At 41.9% G+C, this 21,868-nt stretch overlaps 1 protein-coding gene across 4 annotated transcripts in view; it reads left to right on the top strand.

Annotated features, from left to right (window-relative positions):
• The window catches only part of PRKAG2 (protein kinase AMP-activated non-catalytic subunit gamma 2), a 254,073-nt gene that overhangs the window by 227,860 nt on the left and 4,345 nt on the right, over positions 1 to 21,868 (top strand). For 2 of the 4 annotated variants that reach the window (XM_088018514.1, XM_088018513.1), the window contains exons 7-16: positions 17 to 98; positions 1,191 to 1,249; positions 9,665 to 9,710; positions 11,326 to 11,380; positions 12,372 to 12,498; positions 14,609 to 14,734; positions 15,411 to 15,576; positions 15,925 to 15,962; positions 17,120 to 17,266; positions 20,702 to 20,795. In XM_088018514.1, the coding sequence (XP_087874640.1) occupies positions 17 to 98; positions 1,191 to 1,249; positions 9,665 to 9,710; positions 11,326 to 11,380; positions 12,372 to 12,498; positions 14,609 to 14,734; positions 15,411 to 15,576; positions 15,925 to 15,962; positions 17,120 to 17,266; positions 20,702 to 20,795 (940 nt within the window). The remainder of the gene's footprint in view (positions 1 to 16; positions 99 to 1,190; positions 1,250 to 9,664; positions 9,711 to 11,325; positions 11,381 to 12,371; positions 12,499 to 14,608; positions 14,735 to 15,410; positions 15,577 to 15,924; positions 15,963 to 17,119; positions 17,267 to 20,701; positions 20,796 to 21,868) is intronic. The other 2 variants (XM_028089209.2, XM_028089208.2) reach the window with 1 other exon arrangement.

Raw genomic sequence — 21,868 nt, 5'->3', positions numbered from 1 at the left:
TCCTGTTTGTCTTTAGGTGAAAAAGGCTTTCTTTGCCTTAGTAGCCAATGGTGTTCGAGCAGCGCCACTGTGGGAGAGTAAGAAACAAAGCTTTGTAGGTAAGCAGTGTGGGCCTGGGAAGAAATCTGAAATGGGAACCTAAAAGCAGAAAGCCCAAGGTATCCTAATAGGTGCTAGTTTAGAACTCAGCCTCAAAAACATACTGCCAGGCTAAAGGACTTCTGGCTTTTACGTCTGGGTCAGGTGGGGCCGCTAGCAAATTCAAAACACTGAGGTTCTCCCACAGAGTTTCTTTTTCATATTTATTTATTTATCCAGTTTCTTTTGATTCAGTACCTTTCTGGCTCCCTGAAGGAGCTTCTGTGCCTTTGCCAGTTGCTGTAAGGCCAGGGAACAGGGTGCACAGGGGACACTGTGCTCAGACCCCTGACCGTGGGTTGCCTTTGCTCGCGTGTATGTGGGCAGCTCCTGCTTCTGTGGACCAGGCAAATGAAGCGACGTAGACGCGATCGATGCCTGCGCTAAATCATTGCTGTCCTATCGGAAACATCCTGTAACTCAGTATCTGAACTCCAGAATTTCTCATTGTACAGATCATAGTAGACGGCGGATGTTGGCTCTCCTAGTACGCATTACATTGATTTAAAATTACCAGTTTGTCTGCCTCCTGCTTTAGGTGACCGTTTCCTCAAAGAAGTTTCATATCTTGTTCATCTCTGTAGCCCTGGAATCTGGCCCATAGTAGGCACTTGATAAGTAGGCGCTAAATCAATACTTAAAGAACTACTGTTTGTAGAATGCTTCTCAGGAAACAATCCAAGTGCCCCCGGAAGTGTCCTATGTGTAAAGTTTTTGGAATACCTTACCTTATTGTCAAGTATTTTAAATTATTTACATGTAGCTGCAAGTCTTTTGTGAGGTTTTATATTATCAGTAAGTTTTCTATCACTGAATTGCCAAATACTGTGGTTGATTCCATTGTACTTATTGTCAGGTTTAATTTAAGCTAAATTTATCTTAGTTTGTTGTAGATAGTTCACAGACTAATAGTCCTAAATAATATAATATATTAAACTGTGCTTGATACCTTTAAAGTATGTTTCAGAAGCTTTTCTAGAAAATATTCCAGGTTTGCTTATCCTGTGAAATTTTTCATGGTTTTATATTTAACATATAATTCTTTGTTCCAGGAATGCTAACAATTACAGATTTCATAAATATACTACATAGATACTATAAGTCACCCATGGTAAGTGCCAGAAATCCTTATGTCGGTCATTGGAGCTGTATATTTCTGTGTATGTGTAGAGGGGTGGTGGTGCTGGTAGTTGAATTTTACAAGTATATATATAATGGGCATGTCATGTCAGTGTATATACAGTCACTAAATTTATGATCTTTTTTTTTTAAGATTTTATTTAATAGAGAGAGACAGCATGAGAGGGAACACAACCAGGGGGAGTGGGAGAGGGAGAAGCAGGCTCCTTGCTGAGTAGGGAGCCCAATGCGGGGCTCGATCCCAGGACCCCAGGATCATGATCTGAGCCGAAGGCAGTTGCCCAACCAACTGAGCCACCCAGGTGCCCCTAAATTTATGATCTTTAATGACATTATGGGCGTGTTGCAGTGTTGTGACCACGTGGACCCATGAATGGTCCAGTGCCACAGAGCTTATCTTCCAGGCCTGTCCATGGGAGTGCAACCTCATGCAGTTACCCCCTAATTTTTTTCACAAGAACCGTATGTACTCTGTGGTTTTAAAGAAGTAAAACTTAAAATTGGAGAAATCCAGTTTTGATATTTTTCTGCCAGTTACAAAAAGACTGCTGCTGGCTAACTTTAGTGGGAGAACTCCCTGGTCCAACTGTTTTATAAGAGCATAGTTTGAGGGACGCCTGGGTGGCTCAGTTGTTAAGCGTCTGCCTTCGGCTCAGGTCATGATCTCAGGGTCCTGGGATCGATTCCCGCATCGGGCTCCCTGCTCGGTGGGAAGACGGCTTCTCCCTCTCCCGTTCCCCCTGCTTGTGTTCCCTCTCTCGCTGTGTCTCTCTATGTCAAATAAATAAAATCTTTATAAAAAAAAAAAATAGCATAGTTTGAGAACCACATAAGGCCTTTTATCTAACACTATGATTTTTGTGATTCTGCCAGCTTGTTTGGTTTTTGGTTTTGGTTTTTGTTCGTTGGGGGGTTGATTGCTTTGTCGGGGGGGGGGTTGGTTTTGTTTTTCTGTTTTTTGCAAGGGTGGGCAAGGACTGAATTGTATAATTTTTTTTCTTTATTACTATTTTGGATATCTGAAAAGTAAAAGACAATCGAATTAATATTCTTTTTACATGTAATGGTTAATATTGCCCAATAATTAAATTCCTATATAAAACGAGAAAGTAAAAACATAAGAGATACTCTTAGGGGGCACCTGGGTGGCTCAGTCAGTTAAGCGCCTGCCATGGGCTCAGGTCATGATCCCAGAATCCTGGGATTAAGTCCTGCATCAGGCTCCCTGCTCAGTGGGGAGTCTGCTTCTCCCTCTCCCCCCCCCCCCCCGCACCCTTCTGGTGCTCTCTCTCAAATAAATAAATAAAATCTATTTTTAAAAAAGATACTCGGGCGCCTGGGTGGCTCAGTTGGTTAAGCGACTGCCTTCAGCTCAGGTCATGATCCTGGAGTCTTAGGATTGAGTCCCACATCAGGCTCCCTGCTCAGCAGGGAGTCTGCTTCTCCCTCTGACCCTCTTCCTTCTTGTGCTCTCTGTCTCTCATTATCTCTTTCTCAAAATAAATAAATAAAATCTTTTAAAAAATAAATAAAAATAAAAAAAGATACTCTTAGGGGCGCCTGGGTGGCTCGGTCGGTTAAGCGGCTGCCTTCAGCTCAGGTCATGATCCCAGGGTCCTGGGATCGAGTCCCACATTGGGCTTCCTGTTCAGCAGGGAGCCTGCTTCTCCCTCTCCTTCTGCCTGCCTCTCTGCCTACTTGTGCTCTCTATCTCTCTGTCAAATAAATAAATAAAATCTTTAAAAAAGAAAAAGATACTCTTAGAATTAAGTTTTACCAAAGACTTTGTATGTATCCCATATTTATTTCACATGAGGTATCTGATTTCTTAAATACTACCAATGCAGGTAAATATTGGTTTTCTTTATAATGATCATATGTCTGCTTTTGAACTAGCAAAATCAACACAAGTATGATTATTAACTGGATATATATTTTTTTAAAGATTTTTATTTATTTATTTATTTGACAGAGACACAGTGAGAGAGGGAACACAAACAGGGGGAGTGGGAGAGGGAGAAGCAGGCTTCCCACGGAGCAGGGAGCCCCATGCGGGGCTCGATCCCAGCATCCTGAGACCATGACCCGAGCCGAAGGCAGACGCTTCACGACTGAGCCACCCAGGTGCCCCAATAACTAGATATATTTTGATAAAATGCAGCTAAACCCCTATTAAAAATCTCCGCAAGGGGCACCTGGGTGGCTCAGTTAAGTGTCTGACTCTTGGTTTCAGCTCATGATCTCAGGGTTGTGCGATTCAGCCCACGCGGGGCTCTGCGCTCTGGGAAGTCTGCTTGAGACCCTCTCTCCCTCTGCCCCTCCCCACCCTTGCAAACACTCTGTCTCTAAAATAAAGAAGTCTTAAAATAATAAAATAAAAATGTTAGCAGTAGCTAATTAAATCAAAATTTCTATAAAAGCAGTTGTCTAAATATACAGTCCAAATTCTTTTTTTATTAAGTTATAATTGACATACAATGTTATATTAGTTTCATGCATACAACAGAGTGATTCAGTATTTTTATACGTTACAAACTGATTAGCACAATAGGTCTAGTTACCATCTGTCACCATACAAAGTTACAGTTTTATTTACTATATCTCCATGACTGATTTATTTTATTTTTAAAGATTTTATTTATTTGACAGAGAGATAGCGAGAGCAGGAACACAAGCAGGGGAGTGGGAGAAGGAGAAGCAGGCTCCCTGCTGAGCAAGGAGCCCGATGTGGGACTCCATCCCCCGACGCGGGGCTCGATCCCAGAACCCTGGGATCATGACCTGAGCCGAAGGCAGACGCTTAGCGACTGAGCCACGCCGGGCGCGCCTGTGACTTACTTAGTTTATAACTCGAAGTCTGTACCTCTTGGTCCTCTTTCCCTTCACCCCATGCTCCTCTAGCGACCCATCAGTTTGTTCTCTGTATCTATGAGTATATTTCTGTACTCGTTTTGTTTTTTAGATTCTACATTAGGTGAAATCCTTTAGTATTTGTCTTTCTCTGTTTGACTTACTTCACTTAGCATAATTCCCTCTAGGTCCATCCACATTGCCACATTTAAATGGCAAGATTCTGTTCTTTTTTATGACTAGTATTCCTGTGTGTGTGTATGTGTGTGCATTTGTTCATTCATCTATTAGTGGACACTTGGGTTGCTTCCTTGTCTTGGCTATTGTAAATCATGCTGCAGCCTCGGACCCTGATATCATGACCCGAGCCAAAGGCAGACACTTAACCAACTGAGCCACCCAGGCACCCCTGTTTTTAATTTTTTGAGGAAAGCCCATACTGTTTTCCACAGCGGCTGCACCAGCTTCCGTTCTCACAACAGCGCACGAGGGTCCCCTTTGCTCCACATCTTCGCCAACACTTACTATTTCTTGTCTTTTTGATACTAGCTGTTCTGACAGGTGTGAGGTGCTATTCCATTGTCCGTCTGATTTGCATTTCCCCGATGGCTAATGATGACGAGCATCTTTTCAAATGTTTATATTGGGCGGCCAGTTTTTAAGCTTTGTTAGAGTGTTCATCTTTGGTTCGGTTCTCTTGCTTCCAGGATCTCCGTGGAATTCCTTGGTGGTTTAGCGAGGACTTTCCATTCTGCCTGGTCAAGACGCAATGTCTTCCACTGTGAGTCTTGGCCTGGCCTCCTGTCTTCTCACCCCGGGCACGCCTGCTTAGTATTCAGTCAAAAACGCAAGGAGATCTCAGCACCATCTCTTGTTCCGGACGGCTCCTCCTGTCTGGTTTTCTGCCCACAAATTCCACTTGGCTCCGTCTGCCCAGACTTTGATTTCTGTCTCTCCAACTCAGCGGGAGTGTTGTGCCCCAACTGGGTCACAGTCTCGAGAGATGTGATTGTGGGCTCAGTTTGTTTGCGTGCCTTCTCCCGGGGGTGGCAGTCCTGCCCTGCCGATTGCCCAATGTCTGAGAACTGCTGTTGCACATATTTTCCCCCATTTTCTAGTTGTCTGCATCCGGAGACTAGCGTAGCCCTGTCCCCTCCGTCGTGGCTGGCAGAGCTCCACTGATATTTCCCATACCTCTCCGCGCTGTACTGTTCTGGTTGCGGTATGAATTTCAGAGTCCGCTTTCACTTCACACAATCTATTTGGAGTTAATACTGAGGTTTTTGCATAAAATATAGTTCCATTTAATCTGCCCTTATTTTTGTTTTAAACAAAATGAAGAGTAAAAAGAAAAAGCATTCATAGTTTTTATGCTGAGGCGCCGTCTCTCACTGCTGCCTGTGGTGTGTGCACCACCCCCACCGTGCCCGCGGTCCTGGGCCATCCGTCCAGTTCTCTTGTGCCCAGCCATCGTGGTTCTTGTTCATCTGACAATGTCCTGATGTCGTCCTCATGCCTGGAGAACACTTTTGCTGTTTTATAGAAACTGAGTTAACAGTTGTTTTTAACACTTGGAAGATGTCATTTCATTGTCCTTTCGCCTCCCAGTGCTTCGGATCAGAAGTCAATAGAAAGGTTTATCCTTCTGTCCTCTGGATAGTCTGCTGTTTCCTTCTGGTTCAAGACTCTTTCCTTCGGTTTCAGCACTAGCGGCCCCGCGCCTACGTCTGGTTTTCCTTGTGTGTATCCCAGCTCCAGGCATGCTGCGTTTCCATGATTTTCTAGGTTCGCGCTTCACCTAATTTGGGAAGTTTTTGACTGCTGTTTCTTCAGGTATTTTTCTCTATCTCATTCTTTCTCCCCTGGGACTTCAGTTGCATGTGTATCAGGCCACTCAACACCGTCCCACGGGTCTCTGACCCTGTGTTCATCTTTCCGGTTTTAGTGCCGTTGATCATACATGTGCTAATTCTTCCTTGGGTGATCTCCAGTCTTACTTTCAAACCTTATTCCTTTTGAATTTTCAGTGAGATTGGGAGCTCCCACTTGAAAGATTTTGTAGGGTCTTTGTAAAATTTTCTATGGCTGGTTTTCCACAAAATGGAAATGGAAATTTTTTTTATTCTTTATTTAAATTCCAATTTAGTTAACATATATTGTATTACTAGTTTCAGGGGTAGAATTCAGTATTTCATAAGTTGCGTATAGCAACCAGTGCTCATCACATCACGTGCCCTCCTTAATGCCCATCACCCAGTTACCCCATCCCCCCACCCACCTCCCCTCCAGCCTGTTTGTTCCATATATTTAAGAGTCTCTTGTGGTTTGCCTCCCTCTCTGTCTTTATCTTATTTTTCCTTCCCTTCTCTTATGTTCATCTGTTTTGTTTCTTAAATTCTACATATGAGTGAAATCATATGGTATTTGTCTTTCTCTGACTTATTTCGCTTAGCATAATACCCTCTGGTTCCATCCACATCATTGTAAATGGCAAGATTTCATTATTTTTTTGATGGCTGATGGATATATACACACACACATACGCACACACCACCTCTTCTTTATCCATTCATCTGTCAGTGGACATCTGGGCTCTTTCCATAGTTTGGCTATTGCAGACATTGCTGCTATGAACATTGGGGTTCATATGGCCTTTCTTTTCACTACATCTGTGTCTTTGGGGTAAATACCCAGTAGTGCAATTGCTGGGTCATAGGGTAGCTGTATTTTTAAGTTTTTGGGGAACCTCCATACTGTTTTCCAGAGTGGCTGCACCAGCTTGCATTCCCACCAACGGTGTAGGAGGGTTCCCCTTTCTCCACATCCCCACCAACATCTGTCATTTCTGGTCTTGTTAATTTTAGCCATTCTGACGGGTGTGAGGTGGTATCTCTTTGTGGTTTTGATTTGTATTTCCCTGGTGATGAGTGATGTTGAGCACTTTTTCATGTGTCTGTTGGCCATTTGTATGTCTTCTCTGGAGAAATGTCTGTTCATGTCTTCTGTCCATTTCTTGATTGGATTATTTGTTCTTTGGGTGTTGAGCTTGATAAGTTCTTTATAGATTTTGGATACTAGCCCTTTATCTGATATGTCATTTGCAAATATCTTCTCCCATTCTGTGGGTTGCCTTTTAGTTTTGTTGACTGTTTCCTTTGCTGTGCAAAAGCTTTTTATCTTGATGAAGTCCCAGTAGTTCATTTCTACCCTTGCTTCCCTTGCCTTTGGAGATGTGTCTAGCAAGAAGTTGCTGCGGCTGAGGTCAAAGAGGTTGCTGCCTGTGTTCTCCTCCAGGATTTTGATGGATTCCTGTCTCACACTGAGGTCGTTCATCCATTTTGAGTCTATTTTTGTGTGAGGTGTAAGGAAATGGTCCAATTTCATTCTTCTGCATGTGGCTGTCCAATTTTCCCTACACCATTTGTTGAAGAGACTTTTTTGCATTGGACATTCTTTCCTGCTTTGTTGAAGATTAGTTGACCATAGAGTTGAGGGTCCATTTCTGGGCTCTATTCTGTTCCATTGATCTGTGTTTTTGTGCCAGTAACCATACTGTCTTGATGATTACAGCTTTGTAATACAGCTTGAGGTCCAGAATTGTGATGCCTCCAGTTTTGGTTTTCTTTTTCAACATTCCTTTAGCTAGCTATTCGGGGTCTTTTCTGGTTCCATACAAATTTTAGGATTGTTTGTTCCAGCGCTGTGAAAAATACTCATGGTATTTTGGTAGGGATTGCATTGGATGTATAGATTGCTTTGGGTAGCATAGACATTTTAACAATATCTCTTCTTCCAGTCCATGAGCATGGAATATTTTTCCATTTCTTTGTGTCTTCCTCAGTTTCTTTCATGAGTGTTCTGTAGTTTTCAGTAGTATAGATCCTTTACCTCTTTGGTTAGGTTTTCCTAGGTATCTTATGGTTTTTGGAGCAATTGTAAATGGGATCGATTCCTTGATTTCTGTTCCTTCTGCTTCATTGTTAGTGTATAGAAATGCCACTGACTTCTGTGCATTGATTTTATATCCTGTGACTTTGCTGAATTCCCCTATCAGTGCTAGCAGTTTCTTGGTGGAGCCTTTTGGATTTTCTACATAGAGGATCATGTTGTCTCAGAAGAGTGAAAGTTTGACTACTTCTTTGCCAATTTAGATGCCTTTTAAAGGTTCTTTTTGTTGTCTGATTGCTGAGGCAAGGACTTCCAGTACTGTGTTGAACAGCCACGGTGAGGGTAGACATCCCCATCATGTTCCTGACCTTAGGGGAAAAGCTCTCTGTTTTGCCCCATTGAGAATGATATTCGCTGTGGGTTTTTCGTAGATGGCTTTTATGATATTGAGGTATGTACCCTCTATCCCTATACTCGGAAGAGTTTTGATCAAGAAAGGATGCTGTATTTTGTCAAATGCTTTTTCTGCATCTATTGAGAGGATCATATGGTTCTTCTCCTTTCTTTCATTAATGTGGTGTATTGCGTTGATTGATTTGCGGATGTTGAACCACCCTTGCAGCCCAGGGATAAATCCCACTTGGCCGTGGTGAATACTCCTTTTAATGTACCATTGGATCCTGTGGGCTAGTATTTGGTAAGAATTTTTGCATCCGTGTTCAATCAGGGATATTGGTCTGTAATTCTCCTTTTTACCGGGATCTTTGGTTTTGGGATCAAAGTAATGCTGACCTCATAGAATGAGTTTGGAAGTTTTACTTCCATTTCTATTTTTTGAAACAGTTTCAGAAGAATAGGTGTTAATTCTCCTTTAAATGTTTGGTAGAATTCCCCTGGGAAGCCATCTGGCCCTGGACTCTTGTTTGTTGGGAGGTTTTTGATTACTGCTTCAGTTTCTTTGCTGGTTATGGGTCTGTTCAGGTTTTCTATTTCTTCCTGTTTCAGTTTATATGTTTGGTAGTTTATATGTTTCTAGGAATGTATCCATTTCTTGGTAGTTTTGGTAGTTTATAGTTTCTAGGAATGTATCCATTTCTTCCAGATTGCCTAATTTGTTGGCATATAATTGCTCATAATGTTCTCTTATAATTGTATTTATGGTGTTGGTTGTAAATTCTCCTCTATCTCTCCTTAGCACAATTTAACCATTTGTCCTTTTTAAACTAGAGTTGCTAAAAATTTTCTGTATCTTTAAAAAGAAGGAATTGGGTATGTATGTCCATTTATGTTTTAAAATTTAAGTGTATCAGAAATTTTCATGTTAAAATAACGAAAATATTATAACTAGTTTTTTTTTTTAAGATTTTTTATTTTTTAAGTAACTCTACACCCAGTGTGGGGCGCAGACTCACAACCCTGAGCTCAAGAGTCGCACACACCACTGACTGAGCCAGCCAGGCACCTAAATTATGTTTTAAATTTAGAAAACATTTATCTCCAAAGAAATGTAGAGCATTTTATATTTCCAGTATTTCTGAATTATCTTGTTTCCACCTGCTGAATTATGGGACTCTGCAGTAGTTATGAAGTAATTTTTCTTATGTAGTATATGTTAACATTTGTAAATAAGAATTTTTCTCATTTGCAGGTACAGATTTATGAATTAGAGGAACATAAGATTGAAACATGGAGGGGTAAGCACAATTGGGCGTTAAAAATTTTTCATATCAGGAAAAAAATGTTCTGCTTAGTTTGTAAAATATGTTTTAACTTCACGGATCCTTCTCTCTCTGCTTAATAAACTACATAATTAAAACATTTCTATTTTAATCTCGGTAGTGTACCATACTATTATAAATATGATCCATTCTGTTGAATGGACATTTATAGAGAACCTATAGCATGTCTTTATACTAAGGCTGGGACATAAGGACGAATGAGCTCGCCTGGGCCCCAGCCACTGCCCCCAGCGGAGTCACCACTCACTCCTGAGTGTGGCTGTCCTTGCCCACAGACATGTCTCTAGATAGAAAATGCACCAAGGGGGAATGCCTCCTACAACTAATAAAAGCAATGATCTGTTCTTAAATTTAATAATTATTTCTTTACAAAATATGGAGAAATATAGAACAAATGAACTTTAAACTGGAAGATTTGGATAAATCACATGAAAAAATAACCCTTTAAAATCACAGGATCGTTTCTGAAATGGAGCTACTTTTTAAATTCTCATTCTACGACTGTGTGATTGTTCTGTCTTAGACCCATCGTGCTGGATCGGTGGGGCGGGGGGTGGATTGGATGGGGTGGAAGTCACTGAGGAAGGCAGTCTGACAGACATTGGGGGAGGGCTTGTGTAGGGGTCTCAGAGAAAAGCCTGGACAGAAATGGAGGGACCTGTAGACAGAAAAACATTAATTAAAAATGGAAAATCTGCTTGGAATGATAAGCAACCTTTGTGAGTGGCAGCTGTGAAATCTGAACGTCCATTAGAATTCTCTAAAGGGCTAGGGGCTCTTTTAATTCCCTTTGACCTGTAAATTTCATCGAATGATATAGTTGGTTTATAATGGCTTTATCAAGTCAAAGCAAACAAACTCGGTCAACATGAAATCTGTATCTTAGCACTGCCTGTTATGAGTATATAACTTAATACCAAGAGAGATACTTCTTACCAAATTCTATATAAGTAATGTAAGACCAAGATTTAAGTATATTTACAATTTGATATTACATGGTATTCGGTAGTAATAATGGTAATGTCAAGATATTCTTGAATGCTTTCTGTGGAGAAACCTCAGCAAGGCAATTAGTTACAGTGGATCTTTAGAAAGATAATTTCTATAGACTACAAAGATCCCCAGGATACAGATTTTGAGCATCAGTTTGGTAAAATAAAACTTAAGAACGCTTAAAGAACAAAGTTTGTTAAAACCTACAAAAATTAGTTTTAAAGGATTTCATGAGCGCTTCATCTCTGGAGGGTGATAGTAATTTGGTAGCATTCTAGTGACCTCTGCTGGTACTGCTTTTTACATCCAGTTGCTTGACTTTTCTTCTTAAAACATCTGTTGTAATACTGTTTTCAAATACTTAATTTTTCCACAATGGCAATGTCGTGAAAACAGTTTATAAGTTGTTTAAAATAGTCCTAACTATAATTTATACAGTAGTGTTCAGTAAAGTAGATTTATTTGATTTTGGTTTTTAATCCCTCTAATTGTTATCTGTAAAGTGAAGAGAAATTTATGTAATAATTGCAAACAGCCAATGTGTTACTAATTGTATATTTTCTTTCTATAAAAACAGAGCTTTATTTACAAGAAACATTTAAGCCTTTAGTGAATATATCTCCAGACGCAAGGTAAACGTGTAAAGTTTTTCTCCTTTATTCAGATTCTCGTTTTGTTTCCATGATTGATAGATTTTTTTTTAATCTAGATAGGGGACAGCCTCCTTTATTTCAGATATCAAACTTAATAAATTTAGAGACCATAGACTCAGCCATTGTTTGCCCAAAGGATTGATAAGGGGCTGGGAAGAGGGTCATACTAAACAGTTTTAAAATCCTGATCACCTGCCACACAAACCCTCTGGGGAGCTTGTTAATTCTGCCCATGCCTGGGCTCCACGTCCGACCTGCTCGGTGGCCTCTGAAGAGTAGTGCCCAGGAATGTGCATTATAGCAGGCCCCCCCCCCCGGGGGGGGGGCTCTAATGTGCCCCGATGTTGAAGGGCAATCTCTGTTAGACATTGGTCCAGAGGCGGTCGGAAGAACACGCTGCCCCTCAGTAGCGCTCTAGCACATATGTTGTGATCCAGACTTTCTGGGACGGCTCTGATACATTTCCACATTGTATGAAAATGTTCTTCAAACTCTAAGCACGAACAAGAAAAAGTGGAATACTGATTTTTATTACTTTATTTCCAAGTCCTGAAAAAACAACCAGGTAAACACACTGGTCTCCTGGTTGGCAGTCCAGGAGCGGGCCACACGAAGCCGGCCCCAGTGCAGGGCACAGTCCGCAGCTCCCCACCGCTGCTGGTGTCTGTTCGTGGTCCCAGGGGCTCGCCACTGCCGTCTCTCGAACAGCAGTGTTAAACGCACTACTAGAAACTTCTCTCCTTAGCGATCTGGAGCTCGCTCTTGTAGCTGCCGTTAACACAGACCAAAAAATCAAAACATTTGCTGAGATAGCCAGTTTAAAACTTTTCCAAAACACTGTTTTAAATCAAGTCAACATTTATTGCTATGATGTAAAAAACACTGAAAATGCTTCTAAAGCAGGGGTGGTCCAGAGCGTTTTACATCTTTCTTTAAAGCCTCCTAACAACTTTGATGGCTTTTCCCACAGCCTCTTCGATGCTGTATACTCGTTGATCAAAAATAAAATCCACAGATTGCCAGTTATTGACCCTATCAGTGGGAATGCACTTTATATACTTACCCACAAAAGAATCCTCAAGTTCCTCCAGCTTTTTGTAAGTAGTTTTTAGTGTTTCTAAAGACATAGTTGCATCTACTTTAACTAATTAACTTCAAGTAAGTTGGCTCCTTCACCTCAGTAGGAGACATTAATTTTGGAATTGGGATTGTTAGGAGGTCTCCGTTTCTCAGCTGCAATTTCTCAACTTACTTCTATTTAAATTGCACATTCTTCAAGTTGATTCCAATTAAAAAGCAATCGCCTTTCAGTGCAAGTATCAAAATAATAAAAACCCTTGGAATCCTCTATTTAAATTAGAATATTTTATCACCTAAAATATGAGGGGCAGTAAAGCAATTTGCAAGTCAGTCTAATTAAGAAAGTGTTGTGTAAGATAAATTGAGCCAGTATTTATAGCAAACTGCCTTATGATGCTTTATTGGTATCATGGTTTTGGAAACATTCAAAAAATACTGTCCCCAGGATTATCTTATTATAAATTGCTGTGATAGAAAAACACAAAGCGAATAAAATTTTGGCAAGAGAGTACCATGTTGGTCCAAATTCGGGCTGTGTTATCTGTAGGTTTTCTCAACTGTATTTGGAACGAGATGTCTTCATAATCATCCATAATATTGATCTCTTTGGTCAATATTAAAAGAGGCTCAGAAGGACCAGAGTATTTACAAGAGGGCTTTAATTTTTTTCCTTTGGATTACACGCACTGAGTTTGAGGTTAGAAGTAGTTGGTCTGCTGTGACCAGTAGGAGGCCTCATTCCTGCTTCAGAAGAGATCATATGAAGTCTTTTTTTTTTTTTTTAAGATTTTATTTATTTTAGAGAGAAAGGAGGACAGAGGGAGAAGGAGAGAGAATCCTAAGCAGGCTCCACACTGAGTGCAGAGCCCGACGCAGGGCTCCGTCTCACACCCCTGAGATCATGACCTGAGCTGAAATCACAGGTCAGACGCTTTACCTACTGAGCCACCCAGCTGCCCCGTGAAATCATTTTTCAAAAGAACTTAACAGACATTAAAAATCTACATCACATTAGCTTTCCCATTTCCTTCTACACAGCTTCAATTACGGAAATAAACTCGCATTCTGGTGTGATGCAAAGGAGCCAAGGCTCCTTCTCCCGGGGCTCTGCCTCAGTTTTGCAGGCAGAACCACAGGGGGTTTAGTAAGTGGGAGAAATCCCTTGTCCACCAAGCCAGTCCTATATTTTAGTAGTTTACGTGTAAAACTAACACTCTCCGTGGTTAAATGCTAAGAAAGAAGGTAGGTTACTGAAAAGCACACAGTTTAGTGGAGAGACCGTGTCAGGGACAGTTAGGGACGTGTGGAGATGACTGGACAGACGTCACCTCTGTCGTGCACAGGCCCGTGTGCTGCTCGGGCCGCCGCCCCAGCGTCCAGGCTGGACGGGACCCAGGCTGGGGCTGTGTATCAGGGCCCTCAGGCTTTCAGCCCCTCAGAGAGTAAGCATTGTAAAATAACGTTAATCGTCAGAGCTACATACTCTTACGCATTGATGACGGGGCAGATCCTGTCCTCAGCACTTCACAAGACACGGCTAATCTTCGCCTCTGCCCTCTCAGGTAGGTATTTTGATTAATCCCATTTTATAGGTGGTGAAACTGCGAGGTGGAGCGACTTTGCAGGTCACCGCGGGCACGTGGCAGAGTGGTTTCTGCCCCGTGGCGTCCCTCCTCCCCGCTGCCCCTCGGCTCAGAGGTGCCTGGCTCAGAGGGTTAAACCTGCGCCAGGTCTCCCAGATGTGACGAGGTCGAGTCCAGCCCATTTTCGAGGCTGCGCTCCTGCAGACAAGGAGTATCAGCTGGAGACAGGCCTTGGTGTTTTCTCTTCCATCAAGAGTAGAGGAGGTTGCCTCTGCCGGTACCGCCTTACATTTGGGCCAATATGGTAATTAAATCACGCTCTTAGAATATGCAACTAGAGGTTTTCAGATTAAAGTAACAGAATTTTAAATAAATTTCAGACCCTGATTTTTACTGAATTGAGATCATCTTCTGAGAAAAAGTGGCCTTACCCGTGGAGACATTTGACAGTTAGCCTAAGCGTACAATATAGAACAGGGGTTAACCCGCATCAAGATGGGCTAGATGACCTAATAGGTCTTTCTTTTTTTCTCTAAATTTCTAGGATTCTCATGATTTGAATATTGATGAACTCTTTGACTTGAACATTTTGTTTCTTCTAATTGTTCATCTTTTCCTGATAATTATAAGGTACACCAGGAGGACGGAATCAACTGTACCCTTTATCAAGGTGGATCTTTGAAACCATAGACCTTATTTTGTTAGTCAAACGTGACCCTAGACTTCTCTCTTCTGACTTCTCCCTCCTCCTCTAAAACAGCCGATGAAAAGAAAAGTGAACTTTTAAAGGTTCTTTTAATTCTGTTCAGTTGGCTTGTTCTTTGCTCCTAGTAATCACAAGTTAGAGTCCTCCAGAGGAGAGTTCAGGATGTCGGGTGGGATGGGGTGAGGACTAGCTCAGCCGCAACTCAGACCATTCCCATCAAACACTCTGTGTTTGGAAATGTGTGGGTTCTTCGTAAATAATGCTGACAGGGCCAGGAATTTAACATAAGTAACTAAGAATAAAGGATTCTTGGGTGGCTGTGGGTCTTAATTTCCAGAGACCTCTTGTTCCCTCTTCCATCCACGTTTTCAGTGAGTGAAGGGAAAGGGAACCTTACGATCTGTGTGTTCTGCAGTATTTTACTGAGTAGTTAAATATAAGCTTAGAATAGAAACCAGTTTGAACAAAAACTACAATTCTTATACGTAACACTTCCATGTTAATTCAGACAGCCAGGTAGATTGGTAGAGAACACTAACTTTAATTTGTTATACATAAGTTTTTCGTCCAAGTGTGGACATGTGAACATTAAAAAGGTCTGTTTGGGCTCTAGAGCATTTGTATTTATCTTCCTGTTTAGATGTCTGATATGCCAAAGCCTGCCTTCATGAAGCAGAACCTGGATGCCCTTGGAATTGGGACCTATCACAACATCGCCTTCATCCACCCGGACACTCCCATCATCAAAGCCTTGAACGTCTTTGTAGAGAGACGAGTGTCGGCCTTGCCTGTGGTGGATGAGTCAGGTCTGTGGGTTTGATCCTACCAGGGCCTCGGAGACCACACTTTGTCCCCTGGGGGCAAACTTATGTTAAATAGTCAATGGATCAGATCCGGTGGGTGGCGGGCAGGGGTTGGGGATGAAAATTTAGATAAGGCAGATCAAGTCAGCACCAAGGAGCCCTCGGGTTAATGAGAATTCTAACTGGCTTATTTTCACATCTTCCATTAACATGTGATTTAATGTTTGTTTAAAGTTAGACAAGTTTGTTACTTAGCAATACTTTATTGCTAGTAAGTATCTGGTTAAGATAGATTTTAAATGTTATTTTTTGTTTCTAGGACATTTTTCTAACATCTGTTTTCATTTTTAGGAAAAGTTGTAGATATTTATTCCAAATTTGATGTAATTGTAAGTATTTTTAATTTTGTCACACCTGTCATCTAGAATGCATTTAAAATGAACTCACTTACCTGTTTGTGGTTTTCCCTAATTTAATAGCTTTTGTGGATGTGTGGATCAGAGGATTCCGTAGACTGCCCATAGTCACTGTACTTAATGTTCACTGGCTTAGCAGTGAATATGTTAGTATTTTATAGTTGTCTTTTCAGTATATGGATAGTTTATCCAGCACTACAGCAGGTGTAAATACTTTAAATGGTCCTATTGCCGTGCACAAGACATTGTTCATTCTGCCAGCCGGCAGGTGCTTAGCGTGCACGCGAACTGGTGGATCCCTTGCTAGGGATCCCGTTGTTTGCTGATGAGAACAACAGCAGAAAGCATTCAGGAGAATGATTGCAAGTCCTATTTTCTAATCCCCGGTATAAATCTACTAGTGGTGGTACTACATCTTTCCTCTGGCTGCTTTCTTTTCCCCATTTTAAATGCACTTCCTTAGGGTTTTATGGCATTTCTAAGAAAGTGAACTGAAACTCTAGTAGCCCCAAATGTGCTCATCTTTTTTGGTCCTAATGTTGATCGCAGTGTTAAATACTTCGCAACCAGCTGTCTCAAACCCTTTTGTTTCATTTATTCTGGTTAACGATAACAGACATCCAAAAACAGGCCAATTGGAATTTGAGCAGGACCGTCTAAGGTTAAAGCCCCGTGGGTCTGTGGGGCCTGTCTGGCCTGCTCTTCCTCCACAGCTGCTCCATCCCAGGGCTCCCTCAGCGCCTTCCCAGCGGAAACCTGGCTCCCCGGGCAAGGGCTCACAGGGAGAGCCTGTTGTGGAGGGCACCCTGGGGCACTTCTCACCCCTTCTTACAAATGTTAGTCCATCTCTCCAAAGACTTTATTCACGTGGGCTCTAGAGCCTCACAGGGTAAGAATGGGATTCTTCTGTAGGACACGCCGATGCTATGTCACAAGGGTGCTCCACGACAAAGGTATACCTTGTAAGCTTTAGTTATTATTGATGATGAAATAATGCTAACTGCATGTGATAACCTGGCACGGTGATGAACATGAATATTTTTAAAAATCAGGTCACTTGAAACTTACTAATTTTGGTTATGAATGTGAATTGAAATGAAAGGATATAATTCGTTGTTACTTTATTACAGAACCTTGCTGCTGAAAAAACCTACAATAACCTAGATATCACAGTGACCCAGGCCCTTCAGCACCGCTCTCAGTATTTCGAGGGTGTCGTGAAGTGCAGTAAGCTGGAAATCCTGGAGACCATCGTGGACAGAATAGTGCGGGCTGAGGTGAGGCAGCGGGGCCACTCCTCCCTCCGCACCCCTGCCCCAGCCCTGTTGCCCCAAGTACTCACTGACCGGGGTGCCGCGGTGGGGGGATCGTGAATCGCGGGAACGGCCAGGGGAGCGGAGGCTGGTTCCGTCGGATCTCCCACTTTCCCTCTCCAGAACCTCGCGTGTTGCCTGACGTGTAGCTGATCTGGAAATGTTTATTGAATTGAATTGATAAGTCCTGATATCATAGTTGAATCAAACTGGTAAGAGACTTCCATGGTTTAAAAAATACATAATTAAGAAAACATGTCCCAAGAGCTTTGAGTTCCATTAGGGTATTTATGAATTTGAAGTTAAAAATGTGTGATTATATAGTTTTGTTTTTTGGGTTTTTTTTTAAGATTTTATTTATTCATAAGAGAGAGAGAGAGGCAGAGGGAGAGACAGGCTCCCTGCTGAGCAGGGAGCCCAATGCAGGACTTGATCCCAGGACCCTGGGATCATGACCGGAGCCGAAGGCAGATGCTTAACCAACTGAGCCACCCAGGCTCCCATGATTATATAGTTTTAACAAAGTGAAGGATAAATCAAAATTATCTTTTGATCTTTTTAAGTTAATGTTCTCTCTTGCCTGATTTGGATAATAGTAGGCAGTCTGATAACATCACTTCCTGACCCTCAGCACTCATGTGCCCTCATACTTTACTGCGTGTAGGATTTTTGGGTGTACTAAAATAAAAGATGAGCGAGATCACTGGATAACGCATCTAATTCAGTATACCCACTCCCCAGATCATTTCTTTCCTTATTAGCCAGGGATAGGAATGTTCTCCCATTTATCCCTCTCTAGGACTGAAGGATGCAGCAGTGTTCTTTCTGGAACAGTCCCTGAGTAGGCAGAATCCATTCATAATGCTATGTCCGCTCTGGTACTTTTTACTGTAAATATGAGAATGCAGTCCAAGAAGAAAAGTCCCTGATAATTTTTTAGGCTAACAGGTGTTCTTAATATTACATATGAAGTAGAGGTCGCATCAGAAGACGACCTCCCTTGCTGGAGCCGTCAGATAGAAACACAGCTCTCTTTTCATCATTGGGTACTGAAGACTTCCACCTTGCCCTGTGCTCACCTGAGGGGAGGCCCCACCCCCCATTACCACTACTGTGGCTTTTGAAACATATTTGACTAGCATCTCAGTATGAACTCTTTAACTTTTTCTACTTGAATTTAATATCCATCAGTCTTGTTTTCCAGAGAGTTTTCATTGACTTAGGAATACATCTTAACTTTTAATAAGGTCCTTAGAATTACATGCCTTTTGAAGATCATAGGTAATGATCCTGTTTATAAAGACAATGGACGTCCATATGATAGAGCCCCTCATAAGAGTGAAAAATGTTCTAGAAGAGTATTTGGTTGATATGAAAAAAAAAAACATTAGCAATGTATTCCTAAGAGAAAAAGCCAATTGCTGTATATAGTATGATTTTAATCATTTATATGCATATATATGTGCAGAAGAGAGGCCAGAAGGACCCACAGCACAGTACTAACTGGCTGTTCCCGGGTGGTGGGGTTCTGGCTCATGTGGAGAACCCTAGGAGCGCAGTGCTCCTCTGAGCTCTCTCACTGGAGCATGCATCCCTCAGGTAGAAGAAAAAAGGTAACTGGCTTGTCCTTTCAGTTCATCTGGCAAGCAACAGATATTCCTTTGTAATAGGAAATGGGTCATTGAGGAAAATAAAGATGTAATTCAGTACTTTTCTCATTATGCATCTTGACTTTTTTCCCCGTTAAAATAATTTATTGGGGCGCCTGGGTGGCTCAGTTGGTTAAGCGTCTGCCTTCGGCTCAGGTCATGGTCCCGGGGTCCTGGGATCGAGCCCCGCATCGGGCTCCCTGCTCAGCGGGAAGCCTGCTTCTCCCTCTCCTCCCCGCTCAGTGTTCTAACTCACTGTCTCTGTCTCTCACTCTCAAATAAATAAAATCTTAAAAAAATAATAAATCAATTTTTTAAAAAATTAAATAATTTCTTTAACCCAGTGACTTCTTACTGGGGGACCAAGGCCAATTTTACCTCAAATACAGTTGTTGGAGAAAGGGCAAACAGTATCAGCAATGATTTGGTTTATTTATATGACATAAATACCACAGCAGCTTTTTGATACCCAGGAATATTCACAGTTTAGACTCAGCAGCAAATGACAAGAAAATGTTTTTGGTGGTCAGTTCTGCCTGGTAGAATTAATTCTCTGGGTGAGATGGCCTCTCCTTGACCTTCAGTAGTTCTAAAGAGAGTTATTTAATTAGCATTATTGATCGTTAACAAAATGTGTCTCATAGACTAGAAACCGTTCTCTGATCCTAGATATAAGCTGTTATTTTAATTTATAATTATAAATAATTGTATTGCAGAATTATTGAAGACCCTACAGTTTTTTTAGAGAAATTTTTCAAGTTTAAGTAATCTCTGCACCCAACGTGGGGCTCAAACTCAGGACCCGGAGATCAAGGGTTGTATGCTCTTCTGACTGAGCCAGCCAGACTCCCCTAGAGAAACTTAAAAGTCATGTCATGAGAAAGAACAAAGTCATTTTTTTTTTTAAACCCGAAGCAAGCTAAGATGTGAAAAGCATCCCCAACACAGTATCAGAGACAAATCTAAAAATAGAATTTCCTTCCATCTCCTTCCTGTGCCCCCCACAGTATGTGTGTGTGGGGGGGGCGGGTAACTGTTCCAGAGGGAGAAGAAGAGGATCGTCTCCAGGGTAACCAGCAGGTGTGTGGCTGCCTCAGGCCTAAGTGCTAAAGCTTGGAAGTCAGAGGCGCTCAGAGAAGCTTGATGCCTGCTCACTCCTTTCCTGTGTTAAGGATGCTTTGTCAGAGTAATACCTCAAAACACTGGCCATTCGCTTATAAAAGACTTGAGTAGAACATGAGATGTGAATGTACTCTATTTACTTTATTATAGCTCATTTATCCTCTGAACCATATGAACATATTAATTATGAACTTCGTGGAGAAAAGACTATAAAACAATGAACCGTGACCTGTTCTGTTCCAGCGCTCATTTGGACGTCTTTCCCGTGTAAATCAGTAGCGGATAGTTACTTGAAACTGAAATACTACTTTAAAAATGTAAAAACTTATGCTTAAGAGAGTATTATGACTACATCGTACTTCATGTTTTGGGTTGTACCGTTCATATGTTAATATTCTAAAATCTAAGAACAGTGGGACATAGCTGGCAAATTTTTCCTACAAGTAGTTAAAGTCAGCATTGCATTTTAACTTTAGAGCCTAAGACCTTTCATCGTTCTGGACATGGTTTCTGTCTCTTATTTGTGGGATGTATTCCTTGTATAGTATATGAAAGACATATTTGCTAATACCCATTGTAGGCAGAACCTTCTGTAAACTGACAGGGGAGCTACTTGTCTCGTTTGCAGGTGCATCGGCTGGTGGTCGTGAACGAAGCAGATAGCATCGTGGGCATCATCTCCCTGTCGGACATCCTGCAAGCGCTGATCCTCACGCCCGCAGGTACGCGTGCCGCCCGCCGGCCCTTCCCTTAGCGCGCAGGCCGATCGGGGAGCGGGTGCCTGCAGCACCCACGCCTCTGGAAACCACGCGCATTTTCTGTGTGGTGTTTCTTTGTAGTTTTACTGCTCTAGTTGGGTGAGAGAGAAAAGTTTATAGAAAGTATTCTTAGCATCCTATCCATGACCACAGTGCCTGAATAATTGAGGATTCATTGCCAGATTCATAACCTTTTCCATTTAAAAGCAAAGATCTCTTCAGTTTTGCTTTATTTTTAGGACTATTTTCTGGAAAACATAGGTGGGAAATGCATTGGGTTCTAACTATTGAAACCATTATCTACCCTTAAAAAAAAAAAAAACAAAACTTGTGTTTTGAGTATATGAAACAGAAGACCTAAACACAAACTTTTTTCCATTAATAGTGTATTGGAAATTACACCAACGAGCAAACAGCGCTGGTGGCTAACCTCATCCTCTGCCAGATCAACTCTGAGCAAGCACTCACGCTGCAGTCAGGGAGCGTGCACGGAGATGGGGAGGGGCCTCCAAAAAAAGAGGGGTTGGTGTCTCCTGTGTGCCATGTTTCACAGCGAGGGGTGGGCTGAAGGGTCTGAAAATCACCAGCCCTCTTTCTCCTCCCTGCTTCTCCCCTTCCCGCCCCCATGAAGTACAAACAGTCCAGCCTGGGGCCGGACTAAGCTGTGCCAAGACAGGCCAAGACCGCAGACTGAGTCACTTCTGAGAGTCTGAAGTGTGCCATATACTCGAGTATTGATTTTCAGAGTTCAGAAACCAAACTAGCCAAGTCTAGGTTTCAGTTGGTTTATAACCTAAAGATGCCCATCTGAAAGGAATCCGTGGCACCAGTGAGAAACAGCCCATCCACGACGTGAGAGCAGCAACACCTGGGGGCCGTCCACGGGCTCAGAAACTCTGGACAGTCATTTTCAATTTCAGCTCTTAGGGAACCTGAAACTCACGATAATCTTCATAATCATGAAATAGTGATAAAATGACTAAATGAATGTGAGACTGTTGACAGCATTATTTGTAATAACCCAAAACTGGAAATAA

Source organism: Eumetopias jubatus, unplaced genomic scaffold (assembly GCF_037043125.1).
Source record: "Eumetopias jubatus isolate StellerSeaLion01/CBP00866 unplaced genomic scaffold, mEumJub1_p1.0 scaffold_14, whole genome shotgun sequence".
In the NCBI taxonomy this organism is placed as follows: domain Eukaryota; kingdom Metazoa; phylum Chordata; class Mammalia; order Carnivora; family Otariidae; genus Eumetopias; species Eumetopias jubatus.
This window is presented reverse-complemented; position numbering and strand designations above follow the sequence as displayed.